General features: G+C 38.8%; 1 protein-coding gene across 13 annotated transcripts in view; it reads right to left on the reverse strand.

Annotated features, from left to right (window-relative positions):
- Positions 1 to 23,041, reverse strand: part of LUC7L2 (LUC7 like 2, pre-mRNA splicing factor) — a 59,998-nt gene that overhangs the window by 9,511 nt on the left and 27,446 nt on the right. For all 13 annotated transcript variants that reach the window (XM_047763752.1, XM_047763754.1, XM_047763756.1 and 10 more), the window contains 6 exons: positions 19,094 to 19,192; positions 16,947 to 17,057; positions 12,261 to 12,404; positions 5,297 to 5,473; positions 2,979 to 3,070; positions 301 to 330 (listed from right to left, as the gene is read on the reverse strand). In XM_047763752.1, coding sequence (XP_047619708.1) covers positions 301 to 330; positions 2,979 to 3,070; positions 5,297 to 5,473; positions 12,261 to 12,404; positions 16,947 to 17,057; positions 19,094 to 19,192 — 653 coding nt within the window. The remainder of the gene's footprint in view (positions 1 to 300; positions 331 to 2,978; positions 3,071 to 5,296; positions 5,474 to 12,260; positions 12,405 to 16,946; positions 17,058 to 19,093; positions 19,193 to 23,041) is intronic.

Below are 23,041 nucleotides of genomic sequence, written 5' to 3' on the forward strand. Positions count from 1 at the left end.
AGTGATTTTCAAAAAATAAATCCCACCGCACATTTACTCTGGGCTTCCAAAAAAGACTTTAAGACGTATTCTGAAATGACTAGCCTTCTTTAACTCAAGGGCACTGCATGTGATTTTACTGATAGAACTAAACTGTACTTCCTGAGTATCTTATGACCAATTTCTTCTTAAATGGCCCTACTCAATGTGAACCGCAGAAGAATTAGTAATACTAATCTATTAATTCATTCATTTTAACAAGATATTTAATCTATAAAAACTACCTTTGAAAAACAGTTTTACCACTTATATGGTACCTACCTTTTGGGATTCTTGCTATGGGATCGAGACCTAAAAAAGAAGAATGTCTTTTTTTAGAAAACTATAAATAAGGGAGAAAGAGTATAATGTGCTGTTAAAATTACATTCTTTCTCATTTCTAATTTATGTATTAATTTTAATAATATAAGGCCATTTATATGTGTATCTATATATAAATGTGATATATATCTCTCACAATTTTTTTTTTTTACAAAAGGCACCAAACTCAACAGACTTCCCCACTTTGGCATACCGCCTTAACCCACTTTGTTTTTTTTTTTTGTCTTTTGTCTTTTTTAGGGCCTCACCTGCAGCATAGGGAGGTTCCCAGGCTAGGGGTCTAATTGGAGCTGCTGCTGCCAGCCACGGCCACAGCCGTGTGTGCGGCAACGCCAGATCCTTAATCCACCGAGCGGGGCCAGGACCCGCAACCTCATGGTTCCTAGTTGGATTCATTTCTGCTGTGCCACGATGGGAACTCCCCCTTAACCCACTTTGGATACCAGGTTCTTGAGACTAAACACCATCTAACACAACTCACTAATTTTCCAGAAACCAATTCCCAACCCGGAAAAAATTCTCTTTTATATGTCTGTCATTTCTTCTTTGCCTCTGGGAAAAGAAAAAAAATTTCTAATCTGAAATGCATATAATTTAGAATTATCACCTCATACTATAATCCCTAGAACACTCAATTCAATCTTACAGTGTTTCTTAACATGACACATAATACTCATACAAAGCACTCTTCACATTTCCTGGTACACAATTAAAGCTTGATAAAGAGTAATAGCTAATATTATGGTTACTAGGAAGTCATATTATGGTGGAGAATATATATAGCATGGTTGAAGCATGGCTTTGGATTCAGCCTGATGGAAGTTCTGTGTTTCTCTCACTCACTGTCTGTGTGGCCTGGGTTAAATATCTTCCCTCAACTTAGTTTGTCAGCTGCAAAATGAGGGATAATAAAAGGAACTTCACAGGGGGATTATTCAATGAACTGATATAGGTAAATTCTTCTTAGCACAGTGGCTGGCACATAAGCAGCCAGTAAGTGACAGTAATGTTTATCATTGTCCTTTTCAATACCATAGTTGGAATCCCATTTTGTACTTCCTTGCATTTCCTCATCTTCCATATTTAGGTACATTATCTCGAGTTCATAGATAAAAAGAATTTTAACATTTCTGAAGTAGTTTAACATTGTATAATCAGCATTAAAAGAAACTTGCCTCTTGGCATTAAAGGAATAAGATTTGATATACTTTGTCACCTAAAGATGTGAAAAATGCAGCTTCGCAAAAGAATTTTCTCACTTGACTGTCACCTCAGTTGAATGTATTAGCAGCACTATATTGTTGAATTTAACCTGAGATTTCTAACACCATTCAAATTATCTTAAATATTAGAATACTGGACAACAGTCCATAGAATCTTAGTATACACAAAAGAGAACAGAGATAAAGCTCTGAGTAAAATTTACCGGTAAATGAAGAACATACATAACCATGGAAGAGTAACAGCACTTCCTCCAAACAGGAACATGTCCATATGTGGCTTTGCTTCATTTTGTCATTACAATGCAGAAAGAGTTACTATTACAAGCCATGTAACATGAACGAAGTTAGTTCAAACATCTTGAAAGAGACTGAGTAAATAACATGCTCAATGCTTGGAGGAAGTTGGTATACCAGTCACGTATTATCAAGGGTTTTAATTAACTTAGGCGTATCTGCTGAACAAAAGGTAATTTCAGAGCTATGTAGTTTGACTAAGAGAAAGAGTAAGTTAGACTCTAGGAAAATCTAGATGCACACCCCTATACATCTGGAGATGGTTTGAAGTTATAAACATGATGCCATACAATCTGCTGCCCATAGGTGAAAGTGACCCAATACATGAAAACATTCTAAATATGAAGAATCATATGATTTTATCAACTAATAAATACCACTATAAAAAGAATGTGCACATTTAGCTATTATTAAATGAATAAATATTTTAGTAGTTTACAGCTCCTAAATTGAAGAAATAGAGTCAAACTACAAGGTAAAATGAAAAAAAACCACCCAAACCTTTTATCAACAAGTATACAATGTATCATAAAATAGTTCTATGCCAGCCTGGTACAAAGCTAGCTTATTTCTAACCAGAGGGTTAGAAAAGGGCTTTGTTATTTATAAACTTTACTAAACATGTAAAAAAACACATAAAAGCATTCTTTCTTCTCTCCTCCATATATTTTGAAGGCAGTCACCTTGACTTGACTTGTATGGTCATAAATACTTGACACTGATTCCATGGTAATATTTTTAAGAGTAATCAAAAATTCTCATGTCAATCACTTCTTTTTTTTTTTTTTTGGTCCTTTTGTCTTTTCTAGGGCCGCTCCCGAGGCATATGGAGATTCCCAGGCGAGGGGTCTAATCGGAGCTGTAGCCACCGGCCTATGCCACAGCCACAGCAATGAGGGATCCGAGCTGCGTCTGCAACCTACACCACAGGTCATGGCAAAGCTGGATCCTTAACCCACTGAGCAAGGCCAGGGATCCAACCCGCAACCTCATGGTTCCTAGTCGGATTCGTTAACCAGTGCACCACGACGGGAACTCCAATCACTTCTTTTTTGAGAACCAGGGATGTTCAACTTGAATACTCAATTAATTACTCCATACCTCCTCAGCTTCTCCCTTTCTTCTCTCTCCCTTTCTTCTCTTCTTTTCAGGCGTTCCTGGTTTCTTTTCTCTTGCTTCTCAGCTACAACTCTCTTAAAAGACAGTAACAGTTCAAATAAGATTAAATGAGGAGCATTATTACTGGACCTATTCTGAATAAACATTAGCCTAAATTTTACTATATCTAACACCAAAAACGTTTTAACAACAATTCAAAGTTTGGCCAGGTATAATCAACAAGGTTTCTAAAACCTTTCCCCTTTCATGTAAAATTTCATGTTCTTCCATGACATACTAATGATGATAATCATTTTTATACAATTTTCCTCCTCTTAATGTCTTCTAATTTCTAAATTCTTTAAAAATCAATTAAAGAAAAATCAATCTTTATAAATCACTACAGATATCCAAGGTCTATCATTTCCAATATGGAAATGTCTTCTTGTCAACTTAAAGTTACAATCCTGGTGCTGCTGCTTTTATTTATTTTTAAAACTATTTATCTTTTTGGTCACATCCATGCCACAACACTGGATCCTTAACCTACTGAGCCATCAGGGAACCCTGTATGCTGCTGCTTTTAAAAATACCAGTGGAATACTAAATCGGTTCTGTTGCCAGCTCTATTTTTGTAAAGGTTCCCAAATGGGTACCATTTTTGAGTTTCTGAGCCCAATAATCATTTGCTATAGTGAAACTCATTTTGTAACTTCAAAAAACTTACCAGAAATCACCTTAGCTATGCAGAGATTTCCTTGTTAACTACAAATACGGAGACATCCCTAGATGATTCTGATTCTACACTGTTTTAAATGTCAAATTATGGATCTCAGGTTAATTTTAGTGATAACTGCACAAAAAGTCACTACCCAGTGTTTAACAAAGTTAAGCCAATCCTCAATTCATGACAAAAATGCTACAGTGCCACAATTTTTTTCCTAGTCACACCTGCAGCCATGTAGAAGCTTCCAGGCCAGGGATCAAACCCATGCCACGGATCAAACCCATGCCACAGCCGCAACCAGAGCTACAGCAGTGGCAAGACTGGATCCTTAACCTACTGAGCCACAAGGAAACTCCAATTTTCTTAAAAACTAGCCACATGAAATTGGTGAAAAGTAAACTGGTCCTATCCTACCTCCTTACGTTTACCTCTTTAGAAACACTGTCACTTTTTGGGTTTATCTTTTCAGAGGAACTCAGCAGTTGTGCTGCCTTTTATCACAACAGTCTGTATATTTAAGTAACAGTCATTCACCTTTTGGTCCCCCTGTTTCTTGACTGCAACTGCAGCATAAGGAGGTTCCCAGGCTAGGGGCTGATCGGAGCTGTAGCCACCAGCCTACACCACAGCCATAGCATCGCAGAATCCAAGCCATGTCTGTGACCTATCGCACAGCTCACATCAACGATGGATCCTTAAGCATGGCCAGGGATCGAACCTGCATCCTCATGGATACCAGTTGGATTCATTACCACTGAGCCACAACGGGAACTCCCATGATCTTTTTTCAAAAAATAGGTTTCTTACATCAATATCTATATTGTACTATAGTTTTGTTAAGATTTTCCAAACGGGGGAAACAGAATAAAAGATATATGGAATCTCTCTGTATTATTTCCTACAACTGGCTGTGAACCTACAATTATCTCAAGATAAGTTTAAATTAAAAAAAAAAAAAAAAACAACAGGTTTCTGGGAGTTCCCGTCATGGCTCAGTGGTTAACAAATCCGACTAGGAAGCATGAGGTTTCGGGTTCAATTCCTGGCCTTGCTCAGTGGGTTAAGGATCCGGCATTGCCGTGAGCTGTGGTGTAGGTCGCAGGTGCGACTCAGATCCTGTGTTGCTGTGGCTCTGGTGTAGGCCAGCAGCTACAGCTCCGATTAGACCCCTAGCCTGGGAACCTCCATATGCCGCGGGAGGAGCCCAAGAAGCAAGAAGACCAAAAAAAAAAAAAAAAAAGACAGGTTTCTAAGTCCTTTGCAAAATGGGGGGCAAAAGCATAAAACTAGAGGTCCCACAAGTTTAGCAGTCTGAACCCAGTTTTCAAGATTCCAAATTCAACACCGTATCCAAGACAAAATACCACCTGCCAGAATAAGAGGATAGTATTTTAAAGTCCATTTCTCTGACATCATCCATTAAATAAGGTGGTATTTCCATTTACAATCCTACACTATTTATATGAATTGTTAACAAAATCAGTTAAAAATTGTCTTAAATCAAAATCAAGAATATTATACAAAAAGACAATTTCTACAGATCAAAAGAATGGCTAAATTGAGTAAAATGAGGTATATTAATTTACCAATGTACCTTTAATTCTTCAAGCTTCTCTCTTATTTCAATAAATCCCAGGTGTAGTTTACCCCCAAAGTGATCGGCCAGTCGTCTATCATTGTCATGAAGACCTAAATAGGCAGAGCAGACTTCACAGACTCGAAGTTTCTGCTGTTGGAAACTGGAAGCTGGCATAGAATTCCGATAAACTTCCTAAACAAAAGTGAGAGAAACAATGGTGAAGTAAACCACACTAACATCATATAATTAAACAAAATCTTTGTTTATACCAAAAATGTTTTTAATGAACATATGAAAACATGATTTTGTCACAAATACTACTGGTCACCATTACCCCCACACTCTTATCCTTCGGATCTCTTCAATGGAAAGGTCAGAGCTTCAAATACCTTTTGCCAAGATCTACTATCTTCCAACATGACACAACTTTTTTTTTTTTTTTTTTTTTTGGCTTTTCTAGGGCCGCTCCTGTGGCATGTGGAGATTCCCAGGCTGGGGGTCTAATCGGAGCCGTAGCCTCTGGCCTACGCCAGAGCCACAGCAATGCGGGATCCGAGCCGCGTCTGCAACCTACACCACAGCTCACGGCAACACCGGATCCTTAACCCACTAAGCAAGGGCAGGGATCGAACCTGCAACCTCATGGTTCCTAGTCAGGTTCGTTAACCACTGCGCCACCATGGGCACTCCATGATACAACTTTTTGAAAAGGTTTTCAGAATGTTCAAAAAATGAAAGGTGTTTACTGAAACTGAGATGTCCTGTACTCAGTCATTTAATTTATATTAAGTTCATTAGTGAAATACAAGTGGATATGTATCCCTTTTTCCTTATTGACAAAATTCTGATTTTTGTTTAAGGCAGCATGCCCAGTTAAAAACATTATGTTTCCAAGCTTCCGTGTAGTTCTGGCTAAGGAGATATATGTATGTATCCCAGATACTGTGGGATAGATAGACTCCAAAGGAAAGTTCTTTAAAAGTATGTCAATATGCTCAGAAGAAAATCATCATTGTTATAACCTGTTGAAAAGCAATGGGAACAGAATACTTAACACTGTCTATACCAAGATACTCAGTAATTACAAAAGGGAAACACAGTAACTTCACAGTGTAAAAACAGGCAACATGACAAGAAAGGGACAAAGCACTAACAAATGCCTTCTGATAGGATATAACAAACAAAATGTCCACTGACAGATGGATGGATTAAGAAGACCTGGTACATATATACAATGGAATACAACTCAAGACATAGAAAAGAATAAAATAACACCATTCACAGCAACAAAGATGCAGCTAGAGATTATCACACTAAATGAAATCAGAGAGACAAATACCATACAATATCATTTATATGTGGAATTGAAGAAATGACACAAACAAACCTATCTGTGAAACACAGAGAACAAACCTGTGGCTGCCAAGGGGGAGGGGGTTGGGGGAAGGATGGAATGGAAGTGTAATAGGGAAGAACAAATCTGACTCCATATTAGATCTGTTCCTTTTATTTTAATGTTAGGAGTTTAACCTTTTTCCTTTGTAACTTGTGCTTGGTCATCCTGGCTCTGCACCTTGTGCAAAAAGATGCTGCCTACAGCCTGAAATATACAGAATAACCTATTCTCAAGACTATGACCTTTTGAGAGTATTACATTTTTGGATAAAAAGTTGCAGAACATTGTAACATTTGTTTTCTTGGAGGTTTACTGGGACTCTCATGACCTGACCTAAGTGGACAATCATTTCTACATCAAGAAATTTGCAACAGGAATTCCCGTGGCGCAGTGGTTAACGAATCCGACTAGGAACCATGAGGGTGCAGGTTCGGTCCCTGCCCTTGCTCAGTGGGTTAACGATCCGGCGTTGCCGTGAGCTGCGGTGTAGGTTGCAGACGCGACTCGGATCCCGCGTTGCTGTGGCTCTGGCGTAGGCCGGTGGCTACAGCTCAGATTGGACCCCTAGCCTGGGAACCTCCATATGCCGCGGGAGTGGCCCAAGAAATAGCAAAAAGACAAAAAAAAAAAAGAAAGAAATTTGCAACAACTAACCACACTCCCCTGCTCCCCCATCCCTTTCTTGAAGAGAAGGAGCCTGAATTCTGACTTAGGGAAGATGGTTCTTTGATACACTCCTCTGCCGACTTCTTGGTCTGCTGGTTTTCCAATTAAAAATTGTTATTCCTTGTCTCAGTAACTCATCTCCCGATTTACTGGCCTGTGTGAGATGAGCAGAATGAGCTTGAACTCAGTAACAGAAGGCTGGAGTTAGCAGATGTAATAAGCTATTATAATGAAAGGGCTAACAAGATCCTAGAGTATATAGCACAGAGAACTATATTTAATGTCCTATGACAAACCATAATGGAAAATAGTACTTTTAAAAGTGTATACATATGTAACACTCTCTGACATAAATGACAGCAACATCTTCTCAGATCCACCTCTTAAGAGTATTGACAATAGTAGTTCCCGTCGTGGCGCAGTGGTTAACGAATCCGACTGGGAACCATGAGGGTGCGGGTTTGGTCCCTGGCCTTGCTCAGTGGGTTAACGATCCGGCGCTGCCGTGAGCTGTGGTGTAGGTTGCAGACGTGGCTCGGATCCTGCGTTGCTGTGGCTCTGGCATAGGCCGGTGGCTACAGCTCTGATTGGACCCCTAGCCTGGGAACCTCCATATGCCGTGGGAGTGGCCCAAGAAATAGCAAAAAGACCAAAAAAAAAAAAAAGTATTGACAATAAAAACAAAAATAAACAAATGGGACCTAATCAAACTTCAAAGTTTCTGCACAGCTAAGGAAACTCTAAACAAAAGGAAAAGACAACCCACAGAATGGGAGAAAATCTTTGCAAGTGAATCAACTGACAAGGGATTCATCTCCAAAATTTATAAACATCTTCTGCAGCTCCATACCAAAAAAACAAACAACCCCATCAAAAAATGGGCAGACGATCTAAACAGACAGTTCTCCAAAGAAGACACACAGATGGCCAAGAAACACATGAAAAGATGTTCAACATCACTCATTATTAGAGACATGCAAATCAAAACCACTCTGAGGTACCACCTTATACCAGCCAGAATGGCCAGCATCCCAAAGTCTACAAACAGTAAGTGCTGGAGAGGATATGGAGAAAAAGGAACCCTAGTACACTGTTGGTGGGATTGTAAATTGGTGCAACCACTGTGGAAAGCAGTATGGAGATGCCTCAGAAAACTAAACATAGAACTACCATTTGATCCAGCAATCCCACTCCTGGGCATCTATCCAGAGAAAACCACGACTCGCAAAGACACATGTACTCTAATGTTCATTGCAGCACTAATTTTCAATAGCCAAGATATGGAAACAACCTAAATGTCCATCAACAGAGGAGTGGATCCAGAAGATGTGGTACAAATACACAATGGAATATTACTCAGCCATTAAAAAGAATGAAATACCGGCATTCTTAGCAACATGGATAGACCTAGAAATTATCATGCTAAGTGAAGTCAGCCAGACAATGAGACACCAACATCAAATGCTTTCACTGACATGTGGAATCTGAAAAAAGGACACAATGAACTTCTTTGCAGAACAGATGCTGACTCACAGACATTGAAAAACTTGTGGTCTCTGGAGGAGACAGTTTTGGGGGTGGGGCGATGTGCTTGGGCTGTGGGATGGAAATCCTGTGAAATTAGATTGTTATGATTATTATACAACTACAGATGTGACAAATTCATTTGAGTAATAAAAAAAATTTTTTAAGGTGCATACATATGTATAAATTAATCACTCTGCCGTACAGAAATTAACAACACTGTATATCAACTATATTTCAATTTAAAAAAAAAAAAAAAAAACCAAGTTAAGTTTCTATTATGTACAGTTAAACACAAACTATAATAGACAAGTAAACTTTTAAATGCACTGTCCTAAGTAAAATCAACTGATAATAAATAATGGATTAATAATGTTGAGCTACTGGGTAATACTAATAAATTATCAAGTACATATATATGAAGTTTCATGAAAACCGCAATATATGGAAGGAAAGTAATAATGCGTGCATGCTTCATCCCAAAGGTCTTCTGGGGAAGTAAATACTTTGACTCTTAAAATTCACAGTATTGAATACCAGGGGTGCCGTCAAAAAAAAAGAAAAAGTAAAGAAAATTCATAGTACTTACTTCCTGGATTGATATTAACTACATTTAAAGGAATCCTAACAGACATTAAAACTATCAAGAATGGCTACTTCATATCTTTCACCAGCCTAGAGCCTTTAATCTGTGTCTTCATGTATACAGTGTGTTTCTTACAGCTAGCATACAAGCAAGTCTTTTTAAAAAGAAGTCTAGCCTCTGTGGCACAGAAGGTTAAGAATCCAGCATTGCCGCAGCTGTGGCAGAGGTTGCAATTGCAGCATGGATTTGATTCCTGGTCTGGGAACTTCCACATGCCATTGGTGTGGCCAAAAAAAAAAAAGAAAAACCTAGTCTCACAATCTCTGCTTTTTAATTCAACTGTTCAGGCCACTGACATCTAATGTAATTATTACTACACTGGGTTTATCATATTGCTATTTATTTTCTGTATGTCTAATCTGCTATGTGTTCATTTTCTCCTACTTCTCTTTTGGTTTAAGTATTTTTTTTAGGATTCATTTTTATTCCTACTACTAAGCTATGCCTCTTTTTTCCTTCCAGTGGATTCTCTAAGGTTTATAGTATACAACTTTAACTTATGAAGAAAGCTTGAGTCTTTATTATTATTTGCTTTTTAGGGCTGCACCCATGGCACATGAAAGTTCCCAGGCTAGGGGTTGAATTGGAGCTACAGCCGCTGGCCTGCACCACACAGCCACACCAATACCAGATCCAAGCCACATCTACAACCTATACCACAGCTCACGGGAGTGCCAGATCCCCAAACTACCAAGTAAGGCCAGGGATTGAGCCCATATCTTTATAGATACTAGTTGGATTCTTTTCCGCTGAACCATAATGGAACTCCCTAGAATTTTTATTAATATCACACAGAGGAGGTTTCAAAACAGGGGACATTACTAGCAAAGGAGAAAGCCATTTCATGTAATAAAGAGTTAAATTAGGAGTGCTCTGCTAGCCTAGCAGTTAAGGACCCTGTGGAACTTGCATATGCTGTGAGTGTGGCCGAAGAAACAAAATGAAACAAAATGCTAACTTAAAATATGTAAGAATCCTAAATATAAGAAACAAAACTTAATAAATGGAAAGCAGAAACAGACAAATCCAAAATTATAGTTAGAGCCTTCGATACTCCTCTGAGTAGAACAATTAAGAAAATCAGGCTACAAAATGAAGACTCAAACAAATATATCAACTATCTGGACTCAATTAACATTTATATAACACTCCATTTTACAAAGCAGAATGTCAGTCTTTTTTTTCTTCTTCTTCTTAATTTTTGGCCACCTTGCAGCACATGGAATTCCCAGGCCGGGGATCAGATCCGAGCCACACTGTGACCTAGGCTGCAGCTGCAGCAACACCAGATCCTTAAACCACTGTGCTGGGCCAGGGATCGAACCTGCATCCCAGTGCTCCAGAGATGTGCCACAGAGGGAACTCTAGAACATTATTCTTTTCAAATGCAGATCGAACATTCACCAAGATAGAACACATACAGGGCCACAAAACAACTTCTGACATATTTAGGAGAACTGAAATCACACACATGTTCTCTGATCACAAAAGAAATAAACTGAAATCAATAAAAAAATCTGAAAAAACCCAAATATATTAAAAACTATACACACGCCTAAGTAACTCACAGGTCAACAATGGAAATCACAAGCAATGCTAGCAAATATTTAGAAACGAAAGCAAAACTGTAACATGACAATCTGTAAGATGCACCTACAGTCATGCTTAGAAGAAAACTTACGGCATTAAATGGTTTAAAATCAACCTAGGAGTTCCCACCATGGCTCAGCGGTAATGAACCCAACTAGTGTCCATGAGGACATGGGTTTGATCCCTGGCCTTGCTCAATGGGTTAAGGATCCAGTGTTGCCACAAGCTGTGGTGTAGACTCAGACGTGACTCAGATCTGGCATTGTGGTGGCTTTGGCATAGTCCAGCAGCTGCAGCTCTGATTCCGCCTCTAGCCTGGGAACTTCCAAGTGCTGCAGGTGGGCCTTAAAAAGACAAAAATAAATAAATAAACAAACAAATATCAACCTAAACTTCCACCTAACAGGCTAAAGAATAAGAACAAATTAAACCCAGATGTGATACAATTAGGTACAACGGAGACTATGGGAAAAGAGCGAGAGCACAATCTCATCCAAAGGTATTTGATGAGCATCAGGGAGGCCAAACAAAATAGAACTTTGTTTGCAGGATGTCAGATTTTGACCTGTGCTGTAAAACAATGAGAGGGGACTCTCAAGATGCTAGTAGACTACCACAGCTGGAAGAAGGGGGAGGAATATTGTAGTTGCACGGGGATGGAGAAGGAGGTAGTGACCATGTATATTAAGACTGTATGTGTGTGTCTATTACGTGTGTGTGACTAGTTAATTTCGCTTACCTGCTGAAAATTTAACTACCCCTTAAAACGCCCCCACTAATTTTGATATACAACCCCTTAATATGACACAAACTAGTTAAATATCTTTAAATTGGTTTAAATTTTCTTTAATAGTAATAACTTTTCAATGATTTCCAAATATATGTCTTTAGCAAGTAGAGATACTAAGGCTCTATAAACTACAATAAAGAATTTATGGAGCTTTTGCTGTGGCAAATTGGGATCTGAGGAATTTCTCCAGCACTGGGATTCAGGTGTGATTCTAGGCCCAGCTCAGTGGGTTAATAAAGAACTGGCATGACTGCAGCTGCAGCATCAGTCACAACTGCAGCTCAGACCTGATCCCTGGCCCAGGAACTCCATATGCTTGGGGGGGGGGGGGGGGGGAGGGAGAGAAACAACGGAAGAATTTAGTTACCTCTGCTTCTCTTTTCTTTGCCCGGGCTTTCTCTACTTCATCCATTACTTTCTGGGATTCCTCCACGTTCCCTTCAGCTCCTAGTTGTTCCACCTTAGCCAACAATTTACCAATTTCTTCATTTAATTCATGAACACGTTCTGCCTAAAAAGAAACAAAATTATGAATAAAAAGAAGTGTGTACCAAAATTCAAAATATTTCATAAATGCTCAAAAAGACTAAGTTATCCAAAGCAATGTAAGTATAAATAGTTTCTGAGCATACCACAGACAAACTGGTAGGACATTAACATGTTTTGATCCTGCCTGCCTTTATTTCAATGAGGTCAGGAATACAAACTGATCTCAATGTAACTTATTTTCCAACCTCTGCTTTGGCAACATATTGCAAGTATAAAATATATTTTCTTACCCCCGGAAAGCACAGATAACTCTATCTAGTAGTCTGTAATAATCTATGTGTGAAAAGATGCTGAGAGAATGGACATGTGTATATGTATGACTAGGTCATTTGATGTACAGCAGAAATTATCACAACCTTGTCAATTAACTACACTTCAATTAAACTTAAAAATATATTTTTTCCCCACAATCTGCAATCTGAAGCTTTCCATCTCTTCTTCTTTTCTGACTTCACAACAAATAACAAAAATTTGGTCTCACACACTTACCCTGTTGTTTTCTTCCTCTGTGATTTGGGATATACTGCTCTCTTCCTAGCATGTGGTCCATTAACCTTCCTTATCTGCCTAGAGTCTATCTATCCGATGGCTAAGAGACAACGCAAGAGTCTATTTTGTGAAGCATTCTTGAACAATCATCCTGACTTAAGACACTGAAGCAGAGAGCACCATGCTCTGCACCACCTTTCTATCTTCTGTGGCAACTGCTTTAATATCTACCACACTGCTTTAAAGGTATATGTATCCCATTTTTCTATTTCCAATGTTCAAGAAATAGTGTATGCTCAAATATGAGTAAAAGGAATGAATCAGTGGATACCTTCTAGAAGAAAAATACGGCTTTTAAGTCCCAAATATCAGGCTGACTGCCAAACCAATTACGAGCTGTACAATTCTGTCCATACGACATAACTTCAATCTACTTCCTCATCTGAGAAGTAGGGATAACACCTAGCTCACAAAGTTATGAGGCATGAGAAAATGTGTCTTGTACACGGACTGCACAGCACATTACTGATTGTCACTACACCAGCATGGCACCCCTACTCCCTGAGTCCATGCCTTCCCACTGGGATTAATTCTTGCCTTGGGATTTGCTACACCGCCTCCTCCTTATGACCATTATCCAGGGAATCTAGTTAATTCCTATTATTTTATTTTTTAATTTAATTTTTTTTGTGGGGGGGGGGGGTCTTTTTGCCTTTTCTAGGGCTGCTCCTGCAGCATATGGAGGTTCCCAGGCTAGGGGTCTAATTGGAGATGTAGCCACTGGTCTACGCCACAGCAACGCCAGACCCAAGCTGCATCTGCAACCTACACTACAGGTCATGGCAATGCTGGATCCTTAACCCACTAAGCAAGGCCAGGGATCATACCCACAACCTCATAGTTCCTAGTCGGATTCGTTAACCACTGAGCCACGACGGAACTCCTAATTCCTATTGTTTTAATGACACATAGTAAGTATTCAGTCTGTGTGGTCTATTAGCAAAGAAAATTTTAATTTGATATGGACATCCAGTCCCAATGAAGTAGTGTACCAATAATCATCATTTGTTAAATTTCCCTCGATCCAAGACATATTTGTCTCTCAAACAAATTCTCCCTCCTCTTCAACCGAATGGTATTTTCTTTAAATATGTGCCAGAGAATGACTGTATTAATGCTCAAAACTCTTCACCCTTCCTATATCCATACCCTTTGCTATATATAACTGAGTACCATCATATGCTAACTCTGAGCTTGGCCATGTAACTGGTTTTTGGTTAAGAGGACAGTAGAAAATATGATATGAGAGAAGGCATGACAAGTGTGTATATGACTGAGTTTGATACTTCTGCACCTCTGCTACCACTATGAGAACATGGCCAGGGTAGCTTGTGGCACAGTTAGTACCCTCCAGCTGACTGAAAGACATGTGAGTGAGTGTAGCTGAGACAGGAAAGCTGCCCGGTCAAGCTGAACCTTTATTACTGACTGCAGACGCTTGTGCTAAATAACGTTTTACGTTTTGAGGTGGTCTGTTAAAAAGCACATTTGTAGTGATGATAACTAATCAATGATGCATAAACCAGTATAGCTGGGGTCAAGCCAACACCTGTAGATCTCATTCAACCATCAGATATGAGATCCCTTGTACTTTAGGATGCCCATCTTTATAGCCCCCATCTTCAGAGAACTTTCCAGAAGAAACTGGTTAAAAGTAACCTTCCCCTCAAACAAGGGAATCAATTTCCCTTTCTACACGCATACTTGGAGGACTATACTTAATGCTGTCACCTAAACTCTACTGGGTCACTCTTTGTCTCTGTTCTTCATTTCCATAAAATGTGCCAGAATATACAGAATGGTATCAAATACTATACAGTTGTCAGTCATCAAATCAACAAAAGTCAATATAGGGACTCTGGAATTCTGATTAGAACAAACCAATTCTACACAAGAAAAATGAATATATTCTGGGTATTAGATAGTATTAAAAACCATTATTAGCTTTATGGATGTAATTATGTAGTTATGTTTTAAAGGTGATATGACACCTAAAATTTCCTTTTAAAATAATGAAATATCAGAAAACTGATGGCTTTTGGGAGTTCCTGTCATGGCTCAGTGGTTAACGAACCTGACTAGGAACCATGAGATTGCGGGTTCAATCCGGCGTTGCCGTGAGCTGTGGTGTAGGTCACAGACATGGCTCGGATCCCACACTGCTATGGCTGCGGCGTAGGCTGGCAGCTGTAGTTCCGATTAGACCCCTAGCCTGGGAACCTCCATATGCCGCAGATGCAGCCCTAAAGAGACAAAAGACAAAGTAACAATAAAAAAAACAACAAAAAAAGAAAACTGATGGCTTAGAATCCACTGGGGTTTACTGTACTTTTCTCTCTACTTTTTAGATATAAGTTCACAATGAAGAAGTTTTAAAAGGTAGTGACTAAAGTAGAAGATGCCTGGTCTGGGAACTTCCATATGCCACAGGTACAGCAAAAAAAAACCCCCACACATTTAAAAAAGGACCAATCCAGAGTTTTCCTGTGGTACAATAGGTAAAGGATCTGACACTGCTACTGCAGTGGCTTGGGTCCCTGCTATGGTACAGATTTGATTCCTGGCCCAAAAACTTTCCTATGCCGTAGGTACCGCCAAAAACAACAACAACAAAAATGAATACAATTAAAAAAAAACAAGTAATCCATTTGGAAAACAGCCATAAGACATACACAAATATTTCACTGAAGAGGTTAAACAGATGGTAAACACATGAAAAAATGTTCAGCATCATTAGTCAGTGGGGAAATGTAAACCGAAACTCCCATGATTTATCACCATGCATCTTTCTGAATGATTAAAAAGAAACACAGTGACACCATCAAATGCTGGCACCATCAACGTGAAGAAACGGATCACTACCTCATTGCTAGTAAGAATGTAAAATGGTATGGCCACTCTAGAAAAAAGTTTGGCACCTGCCTTCCAAACCAAAAATATCCTTAATAAATGACCCAATAACTACATTCTTGGGCATTTATCCTAGAGCAGAGAAATCAAACTTTATGTCCACACAAAAATCTGTCATAAATGGTTACTGCATTTATTGGTATTGGCCGATGACTGAAATGTCCTTCCCAAATTCCTTCAATATGGGAATGATTAAACTGTGGTATACCCATACCATGGTATATTTAGAAGTAAAAAGGAATGAACTGCTGATATACACAACTTGACTGCATCTGAAGGAAGTTGTGCTGAGTGAAAAAAGCCAATCTCAAAAGGCTCTGCACGGCATGATTCCATTGATGTAATACTGAAATAACATAATCATTCCCTAGAGAAAGGGAGAAATTATATATGGCTATAAAGAGATAACATGAGGGAGTATTGTGATGCTACACAGTTAAAATTACTAATTATGGTAGCAGTTATTCAGGTTACACAGGTGATAAAATTGCACAGAGCCATGGGAGTTCTCTTGTGGCTCAGTAGGTTAAGGATCTGGCATTGTCACTGCAGTGGGTATGGTCACAGCTGGGGTGTGGATTTGAGCCCTGACCTGGAAACTTCCACATGCTGTGGGAGCAGCTAAAAAAAAAAAAAAAAAATTGTGTAGAGTTACACAAATGCGTAACTGCTGAAATCTATATAAAAATGGAAGAACTGGCCCAATGTCAATATTCTGGCTTCAGGGGGTGGGGGGCTGCATCCCAGGCATATGGAAGTAACCTGGCCAGGAAGAGAATTTGTGCCAGAGCAGCAATCCAAGCCACTGCAGTGATGATGCCAGATCCCTAGCCAATGCACAACGTAACTCCTCAATTTCGGGGCTTTGACATTGTACCACAGTTGTATAAAATGTTAACACAGCAGAGGCTAGAAGAATACATAAAATTCACTATGTATGTTTTTGAAATCTCCTATGAATATAATTCTTTCAAAATGAAAAGTTAAGACAGTATGGGGTAAAACTATACTTTGTACAAATGAAATGACTGAAAGAAAATCTTACCTTTGCTGCAACTTCAGCACTAATCTCTTCTTGAGTTTCTGCCAATCTTTTCTTAGCCACTTCTGTTCTTCGATCACAGTCTGCAATGAATGACTGCAGATGATCCATAGCCTACAAATTATAATTAAGACAATTATAGCAAGAAAAATCAGTTTTAGTCAGAAATATATTTATTCAAAAAGACATTTTTAAATGCTACAAATGCTACCCAAAAAAATGACAAAAACAGGTTCAATTACATTTTTAAAACACTAATAACCTGTATCAAAATAACAAAGAATAAACATAAATAATTCCCAGGAAAGTGAGAGTTATAAGGAAACTGCCACGCTCATTCTCTCAAGCAAGCGCAAACCAGAGTAACCTTAATAATAAAAAGGGGAGTTCCCATCATGGCACAGTGGAAGCGAATCTGACTGGGAAGCATGTGATTGAGGGTTGTGATCCCTGGCCTCGCTCAGTGGGTTGAGGATTTGGCGTTGCCGTGAGCTGTGGTGTACGCTGCAGACGTGGCTCGGATCCCACGTTGCTGTGGCTGTGGGGTAGGCCGGCAGCTGTAGCTCTGACTAGACCCCTAGCCTGGGAACCTCCATATGCCTCAGGTGCGACCCTAAAAGGACAAAAACAAAAAAAAAAAACTGTGTTGGGTCAGCTAAGTAGCTATCTGGAAAAAGAAAGTGATATCAATACCTCACTTCAACAGACCGGAATCAATTTAAATTGGATCACAGACTTAAATGTATAAAATGGAGCTATAAAAATACCAGAAGGAACCATGAGACCCTGATTTTATCAGAATAGGAAAGGCTTTTCTAATTAATCCAATAGATTTTTAAAAGATTAATGAATTAGACAACTATACAAATATTTTTGCAAGATGAACAACTACTAAAAGAGAAATGGGGGGAAATGCAATGTATTACCTATGAAAGGGGCCTACTTTGACTTTATTTTGCTTTTTAGGGCCATACTCGAGGCATATGGAGGCTCCCAAGGTAGGGGCTGAATCAGAGCTACAGCTGCCGGCCTACACCACAGCCACAGCCACACCAGATCTGAGCCAAGTCTGCAACCTACACCACAGCTCATTGCAACGCCAGATCCTTAACCCACTGAGCAAGGCCAGGGATCAAACCCCCAACTTCATGGTTCCTAGTTGGAATTATGTTTCCACTGCACCATGACAAGAACTCCGGGGACTATTTTTAATAACACATAGTACAAATCAATAAGGAAAATACCAAACATCCAAGATTATCAAATAGCAACCCCCACCAAATGTACAGTACACTGACTGTTCAGAGAAGGAAATACAAGCAGATTTTAAGTATATGAAATTTGTTCAAACTCTTACAAGAAAAATAGAAATTTTAAATTACAATTATATTCCACATTTCATCTATCAAAGCTGCGAAGAACCTCCATATGCTGCAGGAGTGGCCTAGAAATGGCAAAAAGACCAAAAATAAAACAAAAAAAACCTCATATTATTAAAAGGTTCTCTATATACACTAGAAATTAGTTGTTTACATTAAGTTGGAATTTTCTTAATTGTTACTACTTTATTCATAAGGATATGTTTAATTTTCAAAAGAACATATGAACTGCATGACTTTTGCATTTTCTTAAAATACCCAGTTTCACTAAGTATTTTTCAAAAATATTGTTAGTCAAGGAATCTCCTATTGTGGCTCAGGGGTAACAAGCCTGACTAATATCCATGAGGGTGAGGGTTCAATTTCTGGCCTCACTCAGTGGGTTAAGGATCCAGTGTCACTCTGAGCTATGGTGTAGTTCGCAAACATGGATTGGATTCTGTGTTTCTATGTCTGTGGCACATGCAGCTATAACTCCAATTCGGTCTCTACCCTAGGAACTTTCATACACTGCAGGTGCAACCTTAACAAAAAAAAAAAGAAAAATGAAAAAAAAAAAAAGACGAGCTGCAGGAATTAGGAAATAAATAAGCAAAATACATATATAGAGAGAGAGTCAAAGTACATAATCTTACTTCATTTAATACTAACCCTTCATATAACCACAAAAAAGATAATTTGCTAAAAGCTTTTCCCTTAAGACGTATGAATTCATATTCAAAATGTTATACTTCAAAAGACAATGTAACTTATTAAAGCAAAATCACATACATCAAGTTCAAAGAAAAAATCTTGTTCTTTTGATGCAATTTCATAATCTGCTCGTAAAGCCAGGTCATGGACTTTCAGACATTCGCCAAGATCCATTCTCTAGAGGGGAGAAAAAGACATGTTATTAAAATAAAACACATTTTTCAAAAATTCATTAACAACCACAATTCTCATCAGAACAAGTAAAACGTCATAAAGATAATGATTCTTTATACATGGACTTCCAAATTACAAAATTTCACAGACAAGTATAAAACTTGGTGCCAAAAAAAACCCACATGAATTCTGTCTACCAAGAGATGGGAACCGTGATCACTTTTATACTTAAGAACAAATGGACAATGGAGTTCCCGTCGTGGCACAGTGGTTAACAAATCCTACTAGGAACCATGAGGTTTCGGGTTCGGTCCCTGGCCTCGGTCAGTGGGTTAAGGATCCGGCGTTGCCGTGAGCTGTGGTGTAGGTTGCAGACGCGGCTCAGATCCCAAGTTGCTGTGGCTCTGGCATAGGTGGGCGGCTATAGCTCTGATGGGACCCCTAGCCTGGGAACCTCCATATGCCACAGGAGCAGCCCTAGAAAAGGCAAAAAGACAAAAAAAAAAAAGAACAAATGGACAAGGAAAAGCCTGTCGGAATCTAAAAAAAATCTTCTAGCTTCTATCTCAAAACATATTCCACTTGGCCCTTTAACATAGAAAAGATAAAAATTTAACATCAAACTAGAGGAGTTCCCTGGTGGCACAGTGGGTTAAGGATCCAATGTTGTCTCTGTTGTGGCTACAGTAACTGCTGTGGTACGGGTTCAAACCCTGGCCCAGGAACTTCCATGTGCTGCAGGCACAGCCAGCAAATAAGTAAAAACAAACTGCTTAATTATAATCCATGTTCTTTGAAGAACATTCTAATTTTTCCAATAAAGACGGAGTGCTCAAACAATAGACTGGTAACTTTGATATGGACTCCAGACAAGACCCCAGGTGAACTAGTAAAGAAGTACTTTATTAAAATTCAATATAACTTCACAAAGAATAAGTATCTAATCCCACTATGAAAAGCATATGCCAGAGAAATAAAATATATACCTAATATCAATCTAGTAGGATCCTTTTACTTGGATCAAAACAGTATGTTACTGGCACAAAATCAGAAATACAGATCAGTGAAACAGAATAGAAAGCCCAGAATTAAACACACTTACAGTCAACTAATCTATGACAAAGGAGGCAAGAATATACAAGCCAGAAAAGACAATCCCTTCAATAAGTGGTAGCCAGAAAACTATACAGCCATGTGTAAAAGAAATCAGAATACTCCCTAATACCACACATAAAAATAAACTCGAAATGGATTAAAGACCTAAATACAAGACTGGATACTATAAATGTCTTAGATGAAAACACAGACCGAACACTCTCAGACATAAACCACAGCAGTATCTTCTCAGGTCCACCTCACAGAGTAATGAGAATAAAAACAAAAAATAAACAAACGGGACCTAATTAAACTTAAAAGTTTTTGCACAGCTAAGGAAACCCTAAACAAAATGAAAACACAACCCACAGAATGGGAGAAAATAGTTGTAAATGAGGCAGCTGACAAAGAATTAATCTCTAAAATACATAAATATCTCCTGCAGGTCAATATCGAAAAAAAAATCAACAAAAAAATGGGCAGAAGATCTAAACAAACAATTCTCCAAAAGACATACAGATGGCCAAAAAACACATGAAATGATGTTCAACATCACTAATTGTAAGAGAACTGCAAATCAAAACTACTATGAGGTATCACCTTATACCAGCCAGAATAGCCATCATCAAAAAGTTTACAAACAATAAATACTGGAGAGGTTATGGAGAAAAGGGAACACTCTTACGCAGTTGGTAGGAATGTAAATCAGTGAAACCACTATGGAGAACATTATGGAGGTTCCCCCCGCCCCAAACTAAACATAGAGCTACCACATGACCCAGCAATTCCACTCCTAGGCATCTATCCAGAGAAAACCATGACTCTAAGACACATGTAAACCCAACTTTCACTGCAGTTCTATATACAGGAGCCAAGACATGGAAGTAACTTAAATGTCCACTGACAGAGGGATGGATAAAGATGTGGTAGATATACACAATGGAATATTACGCAGCCATAAAAAGGAATGAAATAATGGCATCTGCAGCAACATGGATGGAGCTAGAAATTATCGTTCTAAGTTGTTAGAGAGTGAGACACAAACATCATTTGCTAACACTTATATGTGGAATTTTTTAAAAGGATACAAGAAACTTACTTGCAAAACAAAAACACTCATAGATGTTGAAAACCTTATGATTACCAAAGGAGACAGGTGTGTGTGGGGGGATGGACTGGGGGTTTGGGATGGAAATATTCTAAAATTACGTTGTGATGATAGCTGTATAAATATAATTCACTGAATTAAAAAATAGACTAGATGTAAAGATAATTTCAGACATGATTAAAGGTGATAAGAGTAAAGCAAAGATTTTCCAATTGGAGCTATGCTATCCCATCACTGGAATGTCCTAGAACCTCTGGAACCTTGGTGAAAGGGAATATAATAATCCAAAAAGGTATAGTAAATATTCCTTTTGTTTTGCTACATAAACTATATATAAAGTAAAACAACATAACATTGCAGCAGTAAAGTCATTCCTTTAACTGATAACTGAGTATCCAACTTGCGCCAAGCACTATGCTAGATGCTAGGGACATAGCACTAAGTGACAAAGATGCAGTATCTGGAAGTCCCTTGTGGTGCAGAGGGTTAAGGACCTGGTGTTGTCACTGTAGCAGCTTGGGATGCTGCTGTGGGGTGTTTGATCCCTAGCTTGGGAACTTCCACATACCCTGGGCCTGGCCAAAAAAAAAAGTCTCTGACCTTATGGAGCCGACATTTGGTAACGGGAAACAAATAATAAACTGTAACTGGGTCTCTGAATAAAGTTAAGTAACATAATAAAATAGTGATGCTCCCATTACTATGGGAGGTTACCTGGGGTGAGACAGTCAGAGAAGCTCTTTCTGACAAGGAGAAAAAAAATTTTTTTTTTTTTAATCTTTTCATGGTGTCGCCTGTGGCATACGGAAGTTCCTGGGCAAGGGGTCAAACTGGACTTCAGCTGTGACCTATGCCACAGCCACCACAACTCTGGCTCTAAGCCACATCTAGGACCTATGCTGCAGCTTAACAGCAATGCTGGATACTTAACCCGCATCCTCACAGAGACAATGTTGGAACTACTCTGAAGAGGATACATTTAAACTGCATTTTAAAAGTGAGAGGAAGGAGTTCCCATTGTGGCTCAGTGGTTAACGAATCCAACTTAGGAACCATGAGGTTGCGGGTTTGATCCCTGGCCTTGCTCAGTGGGTTAAGGATCCGTGTTGCCCTGAGCTGTGGTGTAGGTCACAGACTCGGAGCAGATTTGACATTGCTGTGGCTCTGGCCGGCGGCTACATCTCCGATTAGACCCCTAGCCTAGGAACCTCCATATGCCGCAGGAGTGGCCCTAGAAAAAGCAAAAAAAAAAAAAAAAAAAAGAGGAAGCACACTAACCTTAGGCAAGGCCAAGAAAAGAGTGTTTCAGTTTTACAGAACATTTATAAAACAGATCTTTAAAAACAAACACATGCCAGCATTAATCAGAGGGAAGCTTTTAGTACAGGAACAGGACTAGAGTATCTACAGCACATAGGTCTGGGCCTTAGTTTCGTATATACTATCTCAAAATGACTTTGCCTATTTATCTTTTTTGCCAACCACCTGGATATGTGTGTAACAAAGAATATACTTATCAACCCTAAAGAATTTTAGGTCTAAGAATTCGAGGAAACAAGTATACAAGGATAAATCAACAATAAAGTTGAACAAATGATGTTTTCTTATTTTTAAGATTAGAAACATTTTAAGAGCCTAGCAAAAGGGGG

Source organism: Phacochoerus africanus, chromosome 16, assembly GCF_016906955.1.
Source record: "Phacochoerus africanus isolate WHEZ1 chromosome 16, ROS_Pafr_v1, whole genome shotgun sequence".
Lineage (NCBI taxonomy): Eukaryota > Metazoa > Chordata > Mammalia > Artiodactyla > Suidae > Phacochoerus > Phacochoerus africanus.